The sequence below is a fragment of the Nomascus leucogenys genome, chromosome 15 (assembly GCF_006542625.1).
Source record: "Nomascus leucogenys isolate Asia chromosome 15, Asia_NLE_v1, whole genome shotgun sequence".
Classification (NCBI taxonomy): domain Eukaryota; kingdom Metazoa; phylum Chordata; class Mammalia; order Primates; family Hylobatidae; genus Nomascus; species Nomascus leucogenys.
Window position 1 is genome coordinate 95,872,236 of NC_044395.1, and position 16,017 is coordinate 95,888,252.

Below are 16,017 nucleotides of genomic sequence, written 5' to 3' on the forward strand. Positions count from 1 at the left end.
TGACTCAAAGGCTTGGCTTAAAATGATGTTAATACCGTGCTGGTTCTGGGAGCAACTATTATATCATAATTTCCAATCTGTTATAGTCAAGACTACGACTACTCAACAGTTCTGTGACCTGTCCCAGAGCAGCCAGGGATGGGTACCAAAGCTGCCAGTCTTGGGTCCTTTCAAGCTAGCTTTCCAATACAGATGGGTGGTCAGGACCGGGTGACCTGAAGACACACTGGCCCAGGTTTGAATCTGGCCTTACCATTTAAGAGTCGTATCATCTTAAGCAATTTACAAGTCTCTGAAGCTTGGTTTGCTCATCTGTAAATGGGCTTATAAAACCCACCTGAAAGGGTTTGTGAGGCTATGTGAGCTGCCTGGCATGTAGCAAGACTCGGTAACTGGTTTCTGTTATTAATCTATCCCTGGTTGTTAGCGATGTGGCTTCTGCCTTCCAATAAGTAATTTCTGATCTCTTCCCCGGCAACTGCCCAACTCCACTTCCAAAGAAAAAAAACACAAATCACAAGGAATGGGTGGGCGGCAGAGGGAAGGATTTATTGCCACTAGAAAGGACTCTTACGGACTGACCGGAGGGGAGCTAGCTGAGCAAGTCCTCTGTGGCGCAGATGTTGCCAGGAGGCATTACAGAGAACACAGAACATCCTCCTCCCTCCCTAAACTGGCCAAGCTCTCTGCTTCTCACTTTATCCTCAACCTCTTGGGCCTTGGCTGGGTGCCTCTTTGCTGGGAAACACGGATGGTCCGCATAGAAAATGCAGTCTGGATTTGAGCTCGCCTTAGAAGAGCCCTAAATCAGTCTGTCCCAGGGCAATGACATGTTTGTCTCTCTCTCTGTCTTTCACACACACACACGCACATGCACACGTACAGATTATACTTTGTGTGCCTTCTGTATGCTTCATATTCTCTGCCTCCCAAATGACAGCTGTAAAATGACAGCTAGTGATAGAAAAATCAAAAGATCCTCTATTACTTTTCTTTACCCTAATAAAGGTCTCAAATTCCCTTCCTAACTGGAGAGGCAGCACTAAAACTAATTTATGGAAATTCTGGATCTGCTGACCATTGGAGTCAAGAAGACAAGTGTTGTTATTGTTGTGTGGGTGTGTTTGCCATCATAATCAACATTTATTCAGACCTAGGGCAGACGTGTCACTCTGCGATGTATCACCAAGCACATGAATGAATGAATGATGAATCCTGCTGGTTCCTTGTAAAAGGATGCACAAAACACATTTTGTCGAGATCTTACAGTATAGCTCTACTTGCTTTATCCATTGTTAGAGGTTTCACATTATTATTTTCAAAGAAATCCAAGATTATAACTTTTTAAAAAATCAAACAACACAAAATTGTTGGGATGGACATGTGCAGAATCATATTCCAGCAAAGAACTGTTCCCTTACATACTAAAGGCTGGATGAGCTGATGCTGGAAACCTGGTCCTAAAATAGACTAATCAGATTCCTCCCTCCTGGAATATTAAAGCTTGAATGGAAGGTGCCTGTAGCTGAGACATCTTATACCCACAACCCTTGATCAAAGGCATTCCTGTTTACATACCCAGGGTTGCTCAATTCTGGTGTTCGCTGGTGCCATTGATGCTTCCATTGATGCTGTTACTAGTAGTGGGTATAAATTTTGCAATCAACCTGGGCACAGTGGCTCATGCCTGTAATCCCAGGCGTGAGAGGCCAAGGTGGGAAGATCGCTTGAGCCCAGGAGTTCAAGACCAGCCTAGGCAACAAATTGAGACCACATCTCTACAAAAAAATTAAAAACTTAGCTGGGCATGGTGGCATGTGCCTGTAGTCGCAGCTACTTGGGAGGGTTAGGCTGGAGGATCCCTTGAGCCCAGGAGTTCGAGGCTGCAGTGAGCTATGATTGCTCCACTGCACTCCAGCCTGGGTGACACAGCGAGACCCTGTCTGAAAAGAAAGCCACAAAAAACAGATTTTACAATCACACAGACAGATGTACAAAAATGTCACATTAGTACTCTCTATCTGATCATAACTCTTAACGTGAGCATCCACACACCCATTAATACTTACATATCATTCCCACAATGAGGTATAAAGTAAAAACATATGCAGTAAAAAAGTGAAAGTGCCCCCCACACGCAAACATCTTCTTGGGGAGTAATGCCATTAACAGGTTAGTGTGTGTCCTCCCAGACATTCTATGCAGCTTCATGTGTGATTTTTAATATTTATTGAGCACCTACTATATGCCAGAAACTGCTTTAGAACTTTTCACTTGCTCTATTTTATCTAATCCTATAATCTCATTGAATTCTTGTAATACTTCCACAAGGCAAGCATTAATATCCTATTTTTACAAATGAGAAAAGCAAGGTGGGAAGACTTCTATAGTCCAGCTACTCTTACTTATCCTAAAAAGCCATGCAGACCTGTTGTCACCCCTAACTAAATGGCCCTCCCAATGGGGAGAGATGAAGACAGAGCAAAGTTTAATACCATGCTTTGATCTGCTGACTTGATTTTGCCCTGAGTGAGCGGGGGTATCGTGCACAGGAGCAGAAAAACAGGAGGAAGCTTTTTGCTTGTTACCATTTCCTGTTAGCTATCTCAGAGTTGTTGTATAATCTTTTTCCCCCCAAAAAATTTCACTCAGCAAATAAGTCAATAATCAGTGATCACCTGCACTTTCTTTCTCTGACTTCTTTGGTTAGCTCTTCTGCTTATTGAAACAGGTAAGCAGAGAAAAGTATTTAAAAATAATCTCTCTCTCTTTTCCTTAACTATTCTTGCTCATTTTCCTTCCCCACTTCCTTTCTTTCATAAGTGCTAGTAACAGAGAGAGGAGTCCAACGCAGGCAGGTCACTTGAGGCCAGGAGTTCAAGACCAGCCTGGCCAACATGGTGAAACCCTGTTTCTACCAAAAAAAAAAAAAAAAAATACAAACATTAGCAGGGTGTGGTGGTGCATGCCTGTAGTCCCAGCTACTTCGGTGGCTGAGGCATGACAATTACTTAAACCCAGGAAATGGAGGTTGCAGTAAGCCGAGATCACACCACTGCACTCCAGCCTGGGTGACAGAGCAAGACTCTGTCTCAAAAAAGAGAGAGAAAGCACCATGGAATGGGAGAGGAGTGTCTAAATATTCTAGCATTTTAGCAATCCTTGGTTTCTTTTTTCTGTCCTCATTACTGGAGTTTTAGCAGCCATTGTAACATACAGGTAACATGCACCTGTAACTATGTGGAAAACATGAGATAGAAATAGGATCTGCAGATGTGAGTCGCACTGGGCAAAGAGGGAGTGTCCTGTAAAACCTCTGAGGTGAAACTCAGGTAAAGTGCATTCATGTTCTTGGTGTGTCAGGAACTAGCTGAGAACCTAGGGCTCATCATGCAACTCTCTGAAGCTCAGCTTTCTTCTTCGTCAGTAGGAACAGTAACTAACCCCTGCCTTACTACCCCTCCCTAGCAGGTTGTTTTGAAAACCCAATGAGATCAGCATGTGAAACTGCTCAGCCAAACTGCAAGGAGCTAGATAATAACCACTGTTATTCCTCAGCTTTTGTCCTGCTATTCCTCAGGCCGAGACTGTAAAATGTAGCCATTTTTTAAACTCAAGCAGCAAGAAATGGCCTTTGAGGTTTCTTTCTTCTTTTATTCTTCAAGTGAAATGAAAGGGAATGAGACATTCAGCATCAAGCCTCAATGTGTGGTGTGTAACAAACACACCCAGCCCCACAGAGGCATCTTCCCTGGGGCAATCTCAGAGTTTGCTCATGGGAGGGGCAAAACCGGGGGAGAAATGACAGCAGGTGTTCTTGCATTGCCATTCTTGTCCAGGCTGATCTGCTCCCCAGACAGAGACAGTGCCATTTCCAGGATTGCCAGGCCAACCCTCCTCTTTCTGGATCAATCACATCCCACTCAATAAGGTATTAACCCTGTGGAGCTTTCTGTACTGCAACGTACCTCCCAGTAAATGGGCTTGGGTTCAATCATTCAGCAGAGATGAGGATGCAGGTAGTACCTATATCAAACAACCTTGAGAAAGACGACATGCAGGTACCAAGGAGAGAGACAATTCCCCTGTAAGAGTCCCCTTTGCTAACTCACCAGTGTTTCTCAGCCCCAGGAGGCCAAGTGGCATTGTAGTTAACATAACCTTGGTCTTTTGGTAGACAAGAGTTGGGGTTCCTCTTTTACCCAATAGCAGAAGTCTCCTGGTCTGAGGCTTGCTCTAATGATGCTCCTTTTTCCCATGAATGAAATGGGAAAATGAGATCTTGGGGTGCTGTAGAGGGATCTTAAAGATTAAGTGCATGGAAAACTCTCAGCACACTGCCTGATGTGAAAATGTGATAGAAAGTTTGCTGAAAACGTTAAATTGTGTCTACCAGAAATCCCTTCAGGGACTCCCCAGTTTGATCCCTAGAAAAACCTTGACCTGAACTAGAAGCTGAGATCCTGAATGGATCCTGAATGGGAGTAGCCCTGTTTTACATGATGTAAGAGTAAAAGTTTCACCTGTTTCCCCACACGGGAGGGAGAGAGAAAGGAAAGAGAAGACAGCTGCATGGATGAAGACCTTGCACAGTGCCGCAACCTCTCCTCAGCGAGCCCCACCAAATCTTCAGGAAAGTCAATGAACTCATGACATCTTGGTCCAAATGCAGGTGGAGTGGTAGTTAAGGCACTGAACTTCACACCCATGCTGATGTGTATTGGAGCCAAAGTCACAACTGTGAAAGCAGGAAGTGGACACAGAGACAAGTTTGAGGCATAAAGCTCCAGGGACTCTCAGGAATAGGGGAAAGTCTTTGAACCTCCCTACAACCGAGACCATACAACAGGAATACAAATAGGAATTTAGGCTAAGTCTAATTGAATCTCAAAAAAGCAGGTGGCTTCAACTGACAACAGGGTACATCATTATTATCATCATGATCATCACCATCACTGCCATCACCAACATCATCAAATGATATTGTCTGCCTATGGAATGCAAAAAGCTGATTTTAGGCAACCAAAGCTAGGGCCCTGGAAGCTAACACATTCTTAACCAGGGCTGCATTACCTAAGAACTTCTGTTTTTTCACTCACCTGATTGTGGAAATATCAAACTACCTCTACGCTCACTCTTCCCCATCAGTGAGTGTCTGTAAGTTATCCCTTGCCTTTTCCTACTCTTGCCAGCCATTTTTCAGTCCAGCAGCAATGGCTTTTCCTGGATCTGGAAGTCTCTTGGTCTCCCACTTAGGTGGCTCACTATTCCGAAGCCACTTTTCTGCACTACAGTAAGCCCCCAGTTATAAATTACTTACCTGCTGGCCATCATTTTAATGTAAATGGATTTTAAAAAGCAGCAAAGGAATATATTTTCATTTGGAGTTAAAGCATCCATTTTTTATTTGAGCGCGAGCCTGGTCTAGGAGGGATGGCAGAAGAATGGCTCCAAGGCTAATATGGTTAATGATTATGATGGAGATCCCATGAGCAGCCAATATTTCACCTGCAGCCATCTCGATCTGGGCTTTGCTGGCTGAAGTACTTTCTTTTTTTCACAGCTACTTCCATTAACACCCACCGCCTATGATGGAACCATTATGATAATATCTCTGCTTTCGGCAGCCTCGATTGGTCTTGACACATCATCACCCTAAGAGCTTAGCCACGTCGCACTAAGTCCTATTTATAATAACCCTTGGCAGGAGCCACCAGAATAAAACCTGGTACTTATGAACTACCTTTCATCTGAGGAAATCAGAAAGCTTTACAAGCTTAATTAAGCTTCAGCATCTATCTGACTGATGAGATACGTGGGGCCTTGGAAAGCTGAGGAGGCACAGAATCACTAATTGTGCACTGGATAAATCTCTGGGCGGCAACGAAGAACAGAAATCAACAAAGAAGAACGAGAGTCACCTATTTTAGTGGGAATGTTTGTTGAGTGAATTTTTTCAGGGTGGGTTGAGACCAACAGTCATAGGTTATTGATGAAGGGGCCATGGAGGGTCTCTAATGAGGTGCCTCTCAATCTAGGGAGGGGGCCTGAGATTTACTTCTTTTGCCAAAAGAAGATTAAGCGAATTCAACACACTCAAGTGCTTTCAAAGACAAAGAAATTGAGCTCCTGAAAGATGTGGTAATCTGCCTGTGGGCACATGGCTGTTGAGCTCACACACTGTTCCCTCTACTTGGCTGAATCTCCCACCCCACCTGTAAACCTCCACTTCCCCTTCAAGACTCATCTTAACACCTACCTCCTCGGTGAAGCCTTCCTGGACTTCCCTGGCAGAATCGGTCACTCCCTATCCTATGCTCCTGCGTGTGCTTTCTATTTCCATAACAGCTACAGCGATTGATATTTATTGAGTCCTTTCTAAGTGCTTAAGGTACATCTCATCCATACAATAATGAGGCAGGTACAGTTACCATCTCCATTCTACAGATGAGTTAAGTGGTCCAGAGAGGCTAAGTGATTTTCCCAAGATGGTACAGCTCATAGGTGCAAGACTCAGCCTGGCTGCAGAGCACATGTTCCAAAACATTAAATCACACTACTTTCCCAGCAGCCCAGTTGTGACGGAAGAGATCTGTTTGTTTATAAGTCAGCCTCCTTCCTTAGTTTGTAAGCTCTGATGTGAAAGGGTATGTCATTCAGGAGATTTTGGGCTGCAAACAACAGAAACCCCAACTCAGAGTAGCTTAAACCACAGGAAGTCTAGAGGAAGGACATTTCCGAGTTGATTAACTTGGGGGCTTGGTGACATCAGCAAGGATCTAGGTTCCTTCCATCTTTCTACTCTGCCTTCCTGATTGTGTGAACGTAGTTCCCCTTGCATTAACATGATTTCCTGAGTTCCAGGCTTCCCATCCAGCCTGAACCATGCAGAAAAGGTGCCATATCTTTCTTGTGTCTCTGTAAGAGTACAGACATCTTTTCCAGAAACCTTCCACTGGGCTTCCCCCATAACGTTCACTGGCCAGAATGGTCTCACATGCCTAAGCCTTAACCAGTCACTGCAAGGAATTGAAAGCACCATGACTGGTTTAGCCCAATCAGGATTCAGCATCCCTTAAAGGTTAAAGGCACAGAGGATGAAGGTGGAGACCTGCCAAAAAGGAGGAAGGGAAGGTGGAGGATGAAAAGAAGACAACAAACGTTCCCTGATGCAGGTGTGAAGGAAGATCTGATGCCCAATCACTTATTCCTCAGTCCTTTGGCCTTTACCATTTGGGCAATAAATGTCTGTTGAACTAAATTATAGTACAGAAATTCATGTCTCCAAATGCCCAGTCCAGAATTCTTACCATCATACTCTGTAACCAGGACTGAAATATGTGTTGGCAACTGCTCTAAAATTTACTAAATTGATTCAGCAGTGCTCCAACCTTTAGATTCGAATCTTTAACACTAGTGTCTGCAGGAACCTTTGCAAAGCGGGTCCAAAAGAGAGCTAGGTGGAATAAAGAGAATTGTAAAAATGTGTCTCATCCCAATTTACAAGGTTCGTGTCAACCATGACTTTCTTTCCAGAAACACAATGTGTTCTTAAAAGTGGGACTTGTTCAAGCAGATAGGTTAATTGCATTCAAAGACTACTCTATTTCCTGACCTCCTTCTAGCTCTCCAGTAGGATTTATCTGGAACCAGGCATCAATATACCCACCCTTGACAGCCAAGAATGTGAGAATGAGATCAGTTAAGCAATTTTTGGAAGACCCAGATCATAGTCAAATAGAGATACCAAGAAAAGGAAACTGATCCTCAAGCAGAAATATAATGTACCCTGGGGTAGAAAAGATGGGAAGGAGGGAATGTCTTAGTTCAGGCTTACTATAACAGAGCTCCATTGGCTGGGGTAGTTTAAACAACAAACATTTGGCCGGGTGCAGGGGCTCACACCTGTAATCCCAGCACTCTGAGAGGCCAAAGCGGGTGGATCACTTGAGGCCAGGAGTTTGAGACTAGCCTGACCAACATGGAGAAACCCCATCTCTACCAAAAATACAAAAAAAAAAAAAAATAGCTGGACGTAATGGTGGTGGCACACACCTGTAATCCCAGCTACTCGAGAGGCTGAGGCAAGAAAATTGGCTGAGGCAAGAAAATCGGTGTAGGTTGCAGTGAGCCGAGATTGTGCCACTGTACTCCAGCCTGGGTGATAGAGCAAGACTCTGCCTCAAAAAAAATTATAGATAGATAGATAGATAGATAGATAGATAGATAGATAGATAGATCGATCGAGCGATCTATATAGATATATAGAGATATATAGATATATATATATAGAGAGAAAGAGATGTTGGGAGGTCCAGGATCAAGGTGCCAGAAGACTGGGTGTCTAGTGAGGCTACTCTTCCTGGCTCATAGGCAGCGGTATTCTTTCTGGGTCCTCACATGATGAAAACAGAGCTGGAGAGCTTACTGGGGTCTCTTTTATAAGGACACTAATCTCATTTATGAGGGCTCTACCCTCACGATTTGATCACCTCCCAAAGGCCCTACCTCCTAATGCCACCATATTGGGAGTTATGATCTCAACATATGAATTTATGGTGCGGCGAGGAACACAAACATTCAGTCCATTACAGAGATACATACATAATAAAATTATAGCCCAGAGGGTTAGAAAACTCCCCAGGGTCAAACAGTAGTGGCCAATGTAGGAGTCATACCACTTTCATGGAATATTATGCTCATCTCTGACATCTTGTGTCCCCTCTCTTCCTTTTTGCGGAAGCACGTAGAAGGGTACATTTGGACGCTTCTGTCTTTTCCAGGGGCTTATAACTCAGGAGATCCAAAAAAGGTCAGGATTGAAGGAGGCAGAGTAGTGAGAGGAAGTCAGAAGCTGTCTGCCCGAGGCTGGCTGGAGGCTCTGGGCTTTTAACAAGAGTTACACTGGGAACCTTGGTAGAAGCCAGGTGGTCCAGCTCCATGGGGAAGAAATATTGCAAAATTATCAGGAAAGATACCATTTCAGGCATAAAGCAGGTGCATTGAGCTGGAACACCACCTGTGTTAGGTCTCTCAAGACCAAGTGAGGCTTGGTGGAGGACAGCAACAAGAGAAGGAAGACATCCCCATCTGGGCAATGAAACAGGGAAATAGAAAGGAAATAGGAAAAAGAACAACAACAGCTATTCTACAGTGAACACTTAGATGGTCTTTTAAGCACTTTAAATATAAGCACTTATTTAATCATCACAATAATCTATAAGATTTGTTCTTATTAATTACTAGTAATCATGAGATATTGTATATTGTTATCATTTTTGTTAGTAATACTAGTAATACTGTTCTTACTGCATTTTACAGATATATACACCGAAGCACAAAGGGGTTAAGTAACTTACCCAAGGTCACATGCCTGGTAAGTGGCAGGACTGGGTTTTAACGAGACAATCTGGCTTGACAGTTCACATTCTTAACCATTTCACTTGGGAACAAACCCTAGAGAACATATGAAACCAAAATTTCATCTGAGTTGAATCTATTTTGATTTAATGTAATAATTTCTGCACCTGACATTTCCCTAGCAGTTTATAATTTACAAAAGGTTTGGTCCCCATCATTTTGGAATCTCAGCCCTGCCACTTCCTTGCTGCATGACCTCATTCCAGTGACTGGCTAAGCTTCCACTTCCCCATCTGTAAAGTGGGGATAATAATACTTGTTGGGAGGGTTTCATGAGATAAAGCACACGCAGGGTTTAGCTCCACACCAAGCCCATAATAAGAGCTCGATAAGTGTTTGCTGCCGCTGATGCTGTGCTTATTATTAATATTTCACTTGAGCTGCATGACAACCCTGTGAGTTAGGAAGGATTTATTAACTTATTTCTCAGGTTCTGAAACTGAAACTCATAGAAAGTAAATAACTAGCCCAAGGAACAAGCCAGAAAGTGCTAATGCCAGACTTGGAAAATATTCCAATTCCAAGCCTCCTCCCCTGCTTCCAACCCTCAACTCCACCTCCTCTCTTTTCCCCAGGAGGCACCATCACATGAACCAGATCATTCTTCAAACAGGACTGTGGAAAAGTTTGAAGATATTGGAAGTTCAGGCTCAGGGATAAATTCTAAGGAGTATTAAGAAAGTCATAAAGGTGCAAATGGATTTCTCATCCCCAAGCAACTGCCAGAGGGCAGAAGTGACTGAGGTTACACATGGTGATTAACTATGCTACCCCATAGAGCCAAAGTGGTTTGACCACAGGTGGCAGGGGAGTGTCCTCAGTCCAGAAAATAAAGGAGAATGGGAGTATTTTCATCTAACAGCTAAACAGAGGCGTGTTTTTAAACCCTGTCTCAAATAATCAAATACCATTCCAAAACTGCATTCCACTTTGAGGAAGAGGCAGTGTTTGTTCCTTTCGTTTTCTGTATTTCTGCATTTCAATTAATTTGTTAAAGTTTCAATTAATGCATCCTGTTCTGGTACATGATGCATTCAGTCCTATGGCTATAGGCAAACGGCTGCTCAATGATAAAATTAGTCCATCTTATGAGGTGTATGATCTTAGTCAATTTATTTAAGTCTGGGTTTTTTTCATCAGTACCAGCAATATGGTTAGGAGATTCCAGGATTTCTAGTCTCTGGATTTGAAGCCAGCCCTCCCAGAATTAAAATTATGTGCTTCCCCTCCCATCTATTATGCAAAACCCTCACCAATATTTTTTCTTTTTAAAATTAGTGGAAGTTCTTATTTTGTATTCTTTAATCAGCTGAACAATAACTCACAACCATTGGACAAAATTGTTTTGCATTATTTAGTAGTAGGGTGTTTAATAAAAAAAAAACTTAATACATGCTACTCGCAGAGCTTCATCTCATTAGCATTCTAACGATGTATTCAGCAAATTGTTGTTGAACACACACTAAGCGCCAGGCATTGTGCCCAGGCAGCCATAAAACAATGGACAAGACAGACTCCCCAGGAAGTTTACAATGGTAGTTACTTACAGCTTTTGTTAGCAGCCAAAAAGACAGAGACCCCCAACTACTTTGGATTTCTCCATATCCTCTAGGACATAGCTTGGTACACAGTAGACGTTTAATAGTCTTCCGAGTTTAACTTCAATAATTAATCATCCAGTTAAAAATGTATACTTTTCTCCAATTAGATGATACTCTACTTAAGCCCACTAGGTGGCGATCTTGCTTATAGTTTGCCCACGCTGAAAGAGGCTGCTTTTCAAATCAATACGTATATATCCCAGTAGAAGTTAAACCAAAAGACAAACAAATTAAATGTATTGAGTGCTTATTTAGTGTAATATACTATGTTAGGTGGTATAAGAAATAAAAAGTTAATAAGACATAGTCCCTGCCTGCTAGGGAAAGATGAGGAGGGGCTTACATAGGGCAAAAAAATAAGACCTTTGAATGGATTAATATATTTTGATGTAACCATATGGGAGTCATAGTAATCTCATTATCAGATAAGAGTTATAAAATGGCATGATATAGCCACCATGTGGTTGGGAACAGATTCAACAGTTCAGCCAATATGTACTTAACTACACCAGTGAAAACACTTGACTGTATCCTGGGTCAGTGCTGGAATACTCCAAATGTTGTTTTTTGATGCCTCTGCTCAGCCATAAACATAAGAGTGTCTGCTTTATCACCCTAGAACGCTCTATTACCCTCCAAAGAACGTTTTTTCTTTGGAGAATAAAACATAATCAGTGCCAGCTCATGAGGTAGTCCAGTTGAAAACCCCCATGTGCACCTGATGGGAAGATGAAAGGAGACAAAAGATACACACCATGTAAGGAAACAGATTTCAAACTCTGGCCTATGAGAGGTGGATTCCACCATGCCCCTGATCTTGTGTCTACCCTGGGAATCTCAGTGTGGATCTGGGACTCATTCCGATACAGAGAGGTAAGGCAGGGCCGACTGGCATCCAAGAGTTTTCCTAGTAAATGTAACCCAGAGGTGGCTGTAAGATGTGTTGGGGTGAAGAGGTTGTTCATTTTGTTTTGTTTGCTCCTTCACCACCTCCCTCCCCCGCCACCACCACCATTTCTTTTTCCCTTAAATCATAAAAGCAGTAAATCAAATGCAGTATGGGATTGAGGTTTTTTTCCTTTTCATTTGAAAAATCCTTTTAACTGAAAAATCACATTTGGGGAACAAAGTGGTCAAATGACAGTGAATTTCAAACTTGAGAATGCTGACTTGATTTAAAAAAAATACTGATCTTTCTTAATGGAGGGAAAATCAAGTGCATGCGGCCAGGAGACCTGAGTTTGACTTTTCGCTTCGCCACTGCTAATTGTGCAATCCTGAGCAACATCCATCCCTTCTCTGTGCCTCAGTTTCCTCATGGACAAATTGGTATCATTTCTTTCGAAAAGTCGTCCCTGACTCCCCTCTCCCCAACACGAGGTTGGACGGCTATAATCTCTCTTAGCAACCCGAGAGTCCCACTGGAATGTAAACTCCAGCAGCACTGGGACCCGGATCTGTGGATTTTGCTTCTGGTGAGCAGAACCAGAACCGAGGGGCAGTCGCTGTGTTGAATGGATGCACGAATGAATGGGAGATGGCCTAGGTGTTCGAGGGGCACGTGCACAGCGAGGCTTCAGTCCCTGGGAGTCCCTTGGGAAAGGCAGAGCGGCCAATACTGATTGGTGGTGGTGTGCGTGCTCGGAAAAGGGGGTGTCGGTTCAAAGTTGTTGGCTACACAGGGTTCCTCTTTTTCGCTGGAATCACATCCTCTGTGGCTCGGAGACATTTCCAGGGATTTACATAAAGCAGCGTGAATCACCCAGACAGAAACTGAGAAAGCGAAGGGACCCTGCCTGATCCTAGCCTGGCGGAGCTCGGAGAGAGGTGGAAATCTGTCTGAAGTTTGCAGGAGACCCGCGCTGCCTAGGCGAAGGGACCCTGCTACCACGACACCCCCGCGAGGGCCCAGGGCGCGTCCCTCCCGCCAGGCCCCAGACTCCGGCTCTGCGCCACCCCCTCCTACGCCCCGGCGCGGGCGCAGCCAGTCCGGCTTCCTCCAGGCCCCTAAGTCCCGGACTGGGTGTGGGACCGCCTCTCCCTCTCGGAAGGAGCCATCGCCGCTTTAAGCGGAAGAGGAGAGGAAGGGGGCGGGGGAGCGGGGGGCGGGGAGCGGAGGCGGAGGAGGGGGAGGGGGATCCCCCTCGCTCCCACGTGGTCCGGGCGCCTGTGAATCGCGCCCACCGGAGGGTCTCACAGCGAAATACAAAAGCAGCTGGGAAGCGGCGGAGACGCGAGTTCCCAGCGCCAGGCGGAGCGCCGGACAGAGCCCCGCAGCGCCCCGCGGCCGCGATGGGGCCGAAGCGCCCGAAGCCCCGGAGCCCACAAACTGCCGGGCCCGCCTCGCCGCCGGGACCCGGGTGCCTGGGCTCGGCTTGAAGCGGCGGCGGCGCACCGGCACAGCCGCGGGAGCATGGGCAGGAGGATGCGGGGCGCCGCCGCCACCGCGGGGCTCTGGCTGCTGGCGCTGGGCTCGCTGCTGGCGCTGTGGGGAGGGCTCCTGCCGCCGCGGACCGAGCTGCCCGCCTCCCGGCCGCCCGAAGACCGACTCCCACGGCGCCCGGCCTGGAGCGGCGGCCCCGCGCCCGCGCCTCGCTTCCCTCTGCCCCCGCCCCTGGCGTGGGACGCCCGCGGCGGCTCCCTGAAAACTTTCCGGGCGCTACTCACCCTGGCGGCCGGCGCGGACGGCCCGCCCCGGCAGTCCCCGAGCGAGCGCAGGTGGCACGTGCCAGCCAGGCAGCCCCGGCCGGAGGAGAGCGCCGCGGTGCACGGAGGCGTCTTCTGGAGCCGCGGCCTGGAGGAGCAGGTGCCCCGGGGCTTTTCGGAGGCCCAGGCGGCGGCGTGGCTGGAGGCGGCTCGCGGCGCCCGGGTGGTGGCCCTGGAGCGCGGGGGTTGCGGGCGCAGCTCCAACCGACTGGCTCGCTTTGCCGACGGCACCCGCGCCTGCGTGCGCTACGGCATCAACCCGGAGCAGATTCAGGGCGAGGCCCTGTCCTACTACCTGGCGCGCCTGCTGGGCCTCCAGCGCCACGTGCCGCCGCTGGCACTGGCCCGGGTGGAGGCTCGGGGCGCGCAGTGGGCGCAGGTGCAGGAGGAGCTGCGCGCTGCGCACTGGACCGAGGGCAGCGTGGTGAGCCTGACACGCTGGCTGCCCAACCTCACGGACGTGGTGGTGCCCGCGCCCTGGCGCTCGGAGGACGGTCGTCTGCGCCCCCTCCGGGATGCCGGGGGTGAGCTGGCCAACCTCAGCCAGGCGGAGCTGGTGGACCTAGTACAATGGACCGACTTAATCCTCTTCGACTACCTGACGGCCAACTTCGACCGGCTCGTAAGCAACCTCTTCAGCCTGCAGTGGGACCCGCGCGTCATGCAGCGTGCCACCAGCAACTTGCACCGCGGTCCGGGCGGGGCGCTGGTCTTTCTGGACAATGAGGCGGGCTTGGTGCACGGCTACCGGGTGGCAGGCATGTGGGACAAGTATAACGAGCCGCTGTTGCAGTCAGTGTGCGTGTTCCGCGAGCGGACCGCGCGGCGCGTCCTGGAGCTGCACCGCGGACAGGACGCCGCGGCCCGGCTGCTGCGCCTCTACCGGCGCCACGAGCCTCGCTTCCCCGAGCTGGCCGCGCTCGCCGACCCCCACGCTCAGCTGCTACAGCGCCGCCTCGACTTCCTCGCCAAGCACATTTTGCACTGTAAGGCCAAGTACGACCGCCGATCTGGGACTTAGTGTCACCGGGAGGAAAAGAGAGAGACCTGGGGCTGCGGTATGGATGATGGAAGGAAGGGCCGTCGCCTCTGCCACTGTCGGAAACCAGGCGGCCAACGCCCACCCGCAAAGGTGTCTAAAAACTTCAGCTGTTTACCCACCTGCCCCTTTCTTTCAGTCCCACGCTGTTTCCTTTCAAAGTTCTGGGAGGACGAACTCACCGAGGCGAGAAGTGTAACATTCTCTCCACCCAGCTTATAAAAGGATTCTTTCCTGTGCCAGCACGGGGATTGGATCCGAAGAAACTGGCTACTGGGGTTTGGCCCCCAAGTGGCTGTCCCTGTGGGAGATGCACCCCATTCTTGGGCCCCCCTCATTCCCTTTCCGAAAAAGGAAAACTTGCGTTTGAGCCGTTGAGCTAATTCTGCAATTTTCTAACAAACACAGCGCTGGTGGCCCCGGAGCAGGGCTGTGACATTGGCTGGTGGAGCCCCCTTCCTGTGTTCTCCCTTTGTTCCAGCGCCGCGATGGTGAGATCACTGTTCCAAGCAGGGGGACGGCTCCCGATAGGACAAAGAGAGCAGGACCTCCAGACTCTGGGGAGCCCTGCAGACCTTGACAATTTGCCTGACTCATTCCTGACCTCTTGTCATTTTGGCCTGAAGGCTACAAATTCAGGGTCAGCTGTATGCACTAAGTCAAATAATGAAGTTCTTCCTCCCTCTCGCAACCGACCAAAATTTTGACAATGATGATGTTCACCAGAAGGAAAAAAAAATCAGTTTTATGCACTTTATTTTGATTTTAATTTTTTTAAGAAAAACTTTTTTATTTTACAGAATTTACCTTCTCTGTATATATGTGCATAAAGTGTGGTGTAAATATACTAAACAAACTTATATTTCAATAAAAGGGAGTTTAAAATTTATAATTTAATTCCTGTGGTTTTAACTTGTTTGATGTTTCTGATGCCCCATCTGCTTTCAGAATAAGATTTAGGTTTTCTTTCTGGTGGATGTGCTTTTAAAACAAAGGATGCATATCCATTCCAGTTGTGACTACGGAACTTACAGAATTGAACAAAGATAAGAGCAGACTCCCTGTCCTCACTCAGATGAATCTTGGTGCTGGAAATTTGAGTTTAGCCTAGAATGTGGGGGGAGATGGGGAGAGAGATGGGAGGAAGGTGTTCTATTTCCTGGCAAATAAAACTTTGATATGAAAGGATTTCACTGTAATATATTCCTATATTAATCATTTGGCAAATATGATAGAACCAGATGTGGGGAC

At 46.9% G+C, this 16,017-nt stretch overlaps 2 protein-coding genes across 3 annotated transcripts in view; one reads left to right on the forward strand and one right to left on the reverse strand.

Annotated features, from left to right (window-relative positions):
- Positions 1-1,697, reverse strand: part of PAMR1 (peptidase domain containing associated with muscle regeneration 1) — a 180,470-nt gene extending 178,773 nt beyond the window's left edge. For both annotated transcript variants that reach the window (XM_030829202.1, XM_030829201.1), the window contains exon 1: positions 1,579-1,697. The gene's annotated coding sequence lies outside the window, so the exon portion shown is untranslated. The remainder of the gene's footprint in view (positions 1-1,578) is intronic.
- An 11,444-nt stretch (positions 1,698-13,141) lies between these two features.
- FJX1 (four-jointed box kinase 1) lies at positions 13,142-15,663 on the forward strand. Its single transcript, XM_003254428.3, has one exon. The coding sequence runs from the start codon at positions 13,435-13,437 to the stop codon at positions 14,746-14,748; it is 1,314 nt and encodes a 437-aa protein (XP_003254476.1). The 5' UTR covers positions 13,142-13,434; the 3' UTR covers positions 14,749-15,663.
- The last annotated feature ends 354 nt before the right edge of the window (positions 15,664-16,017 follow it).

Excerpts from the sequence above, each read along its gene's own strand:
- FJX1 (XM_003254428.3), top strand. The coding sequence starts at position 13,435 with ATGGGCAGGAGGATGCGGGGCGCCGCCGCCACCGCGGGGCTCTGGCTG.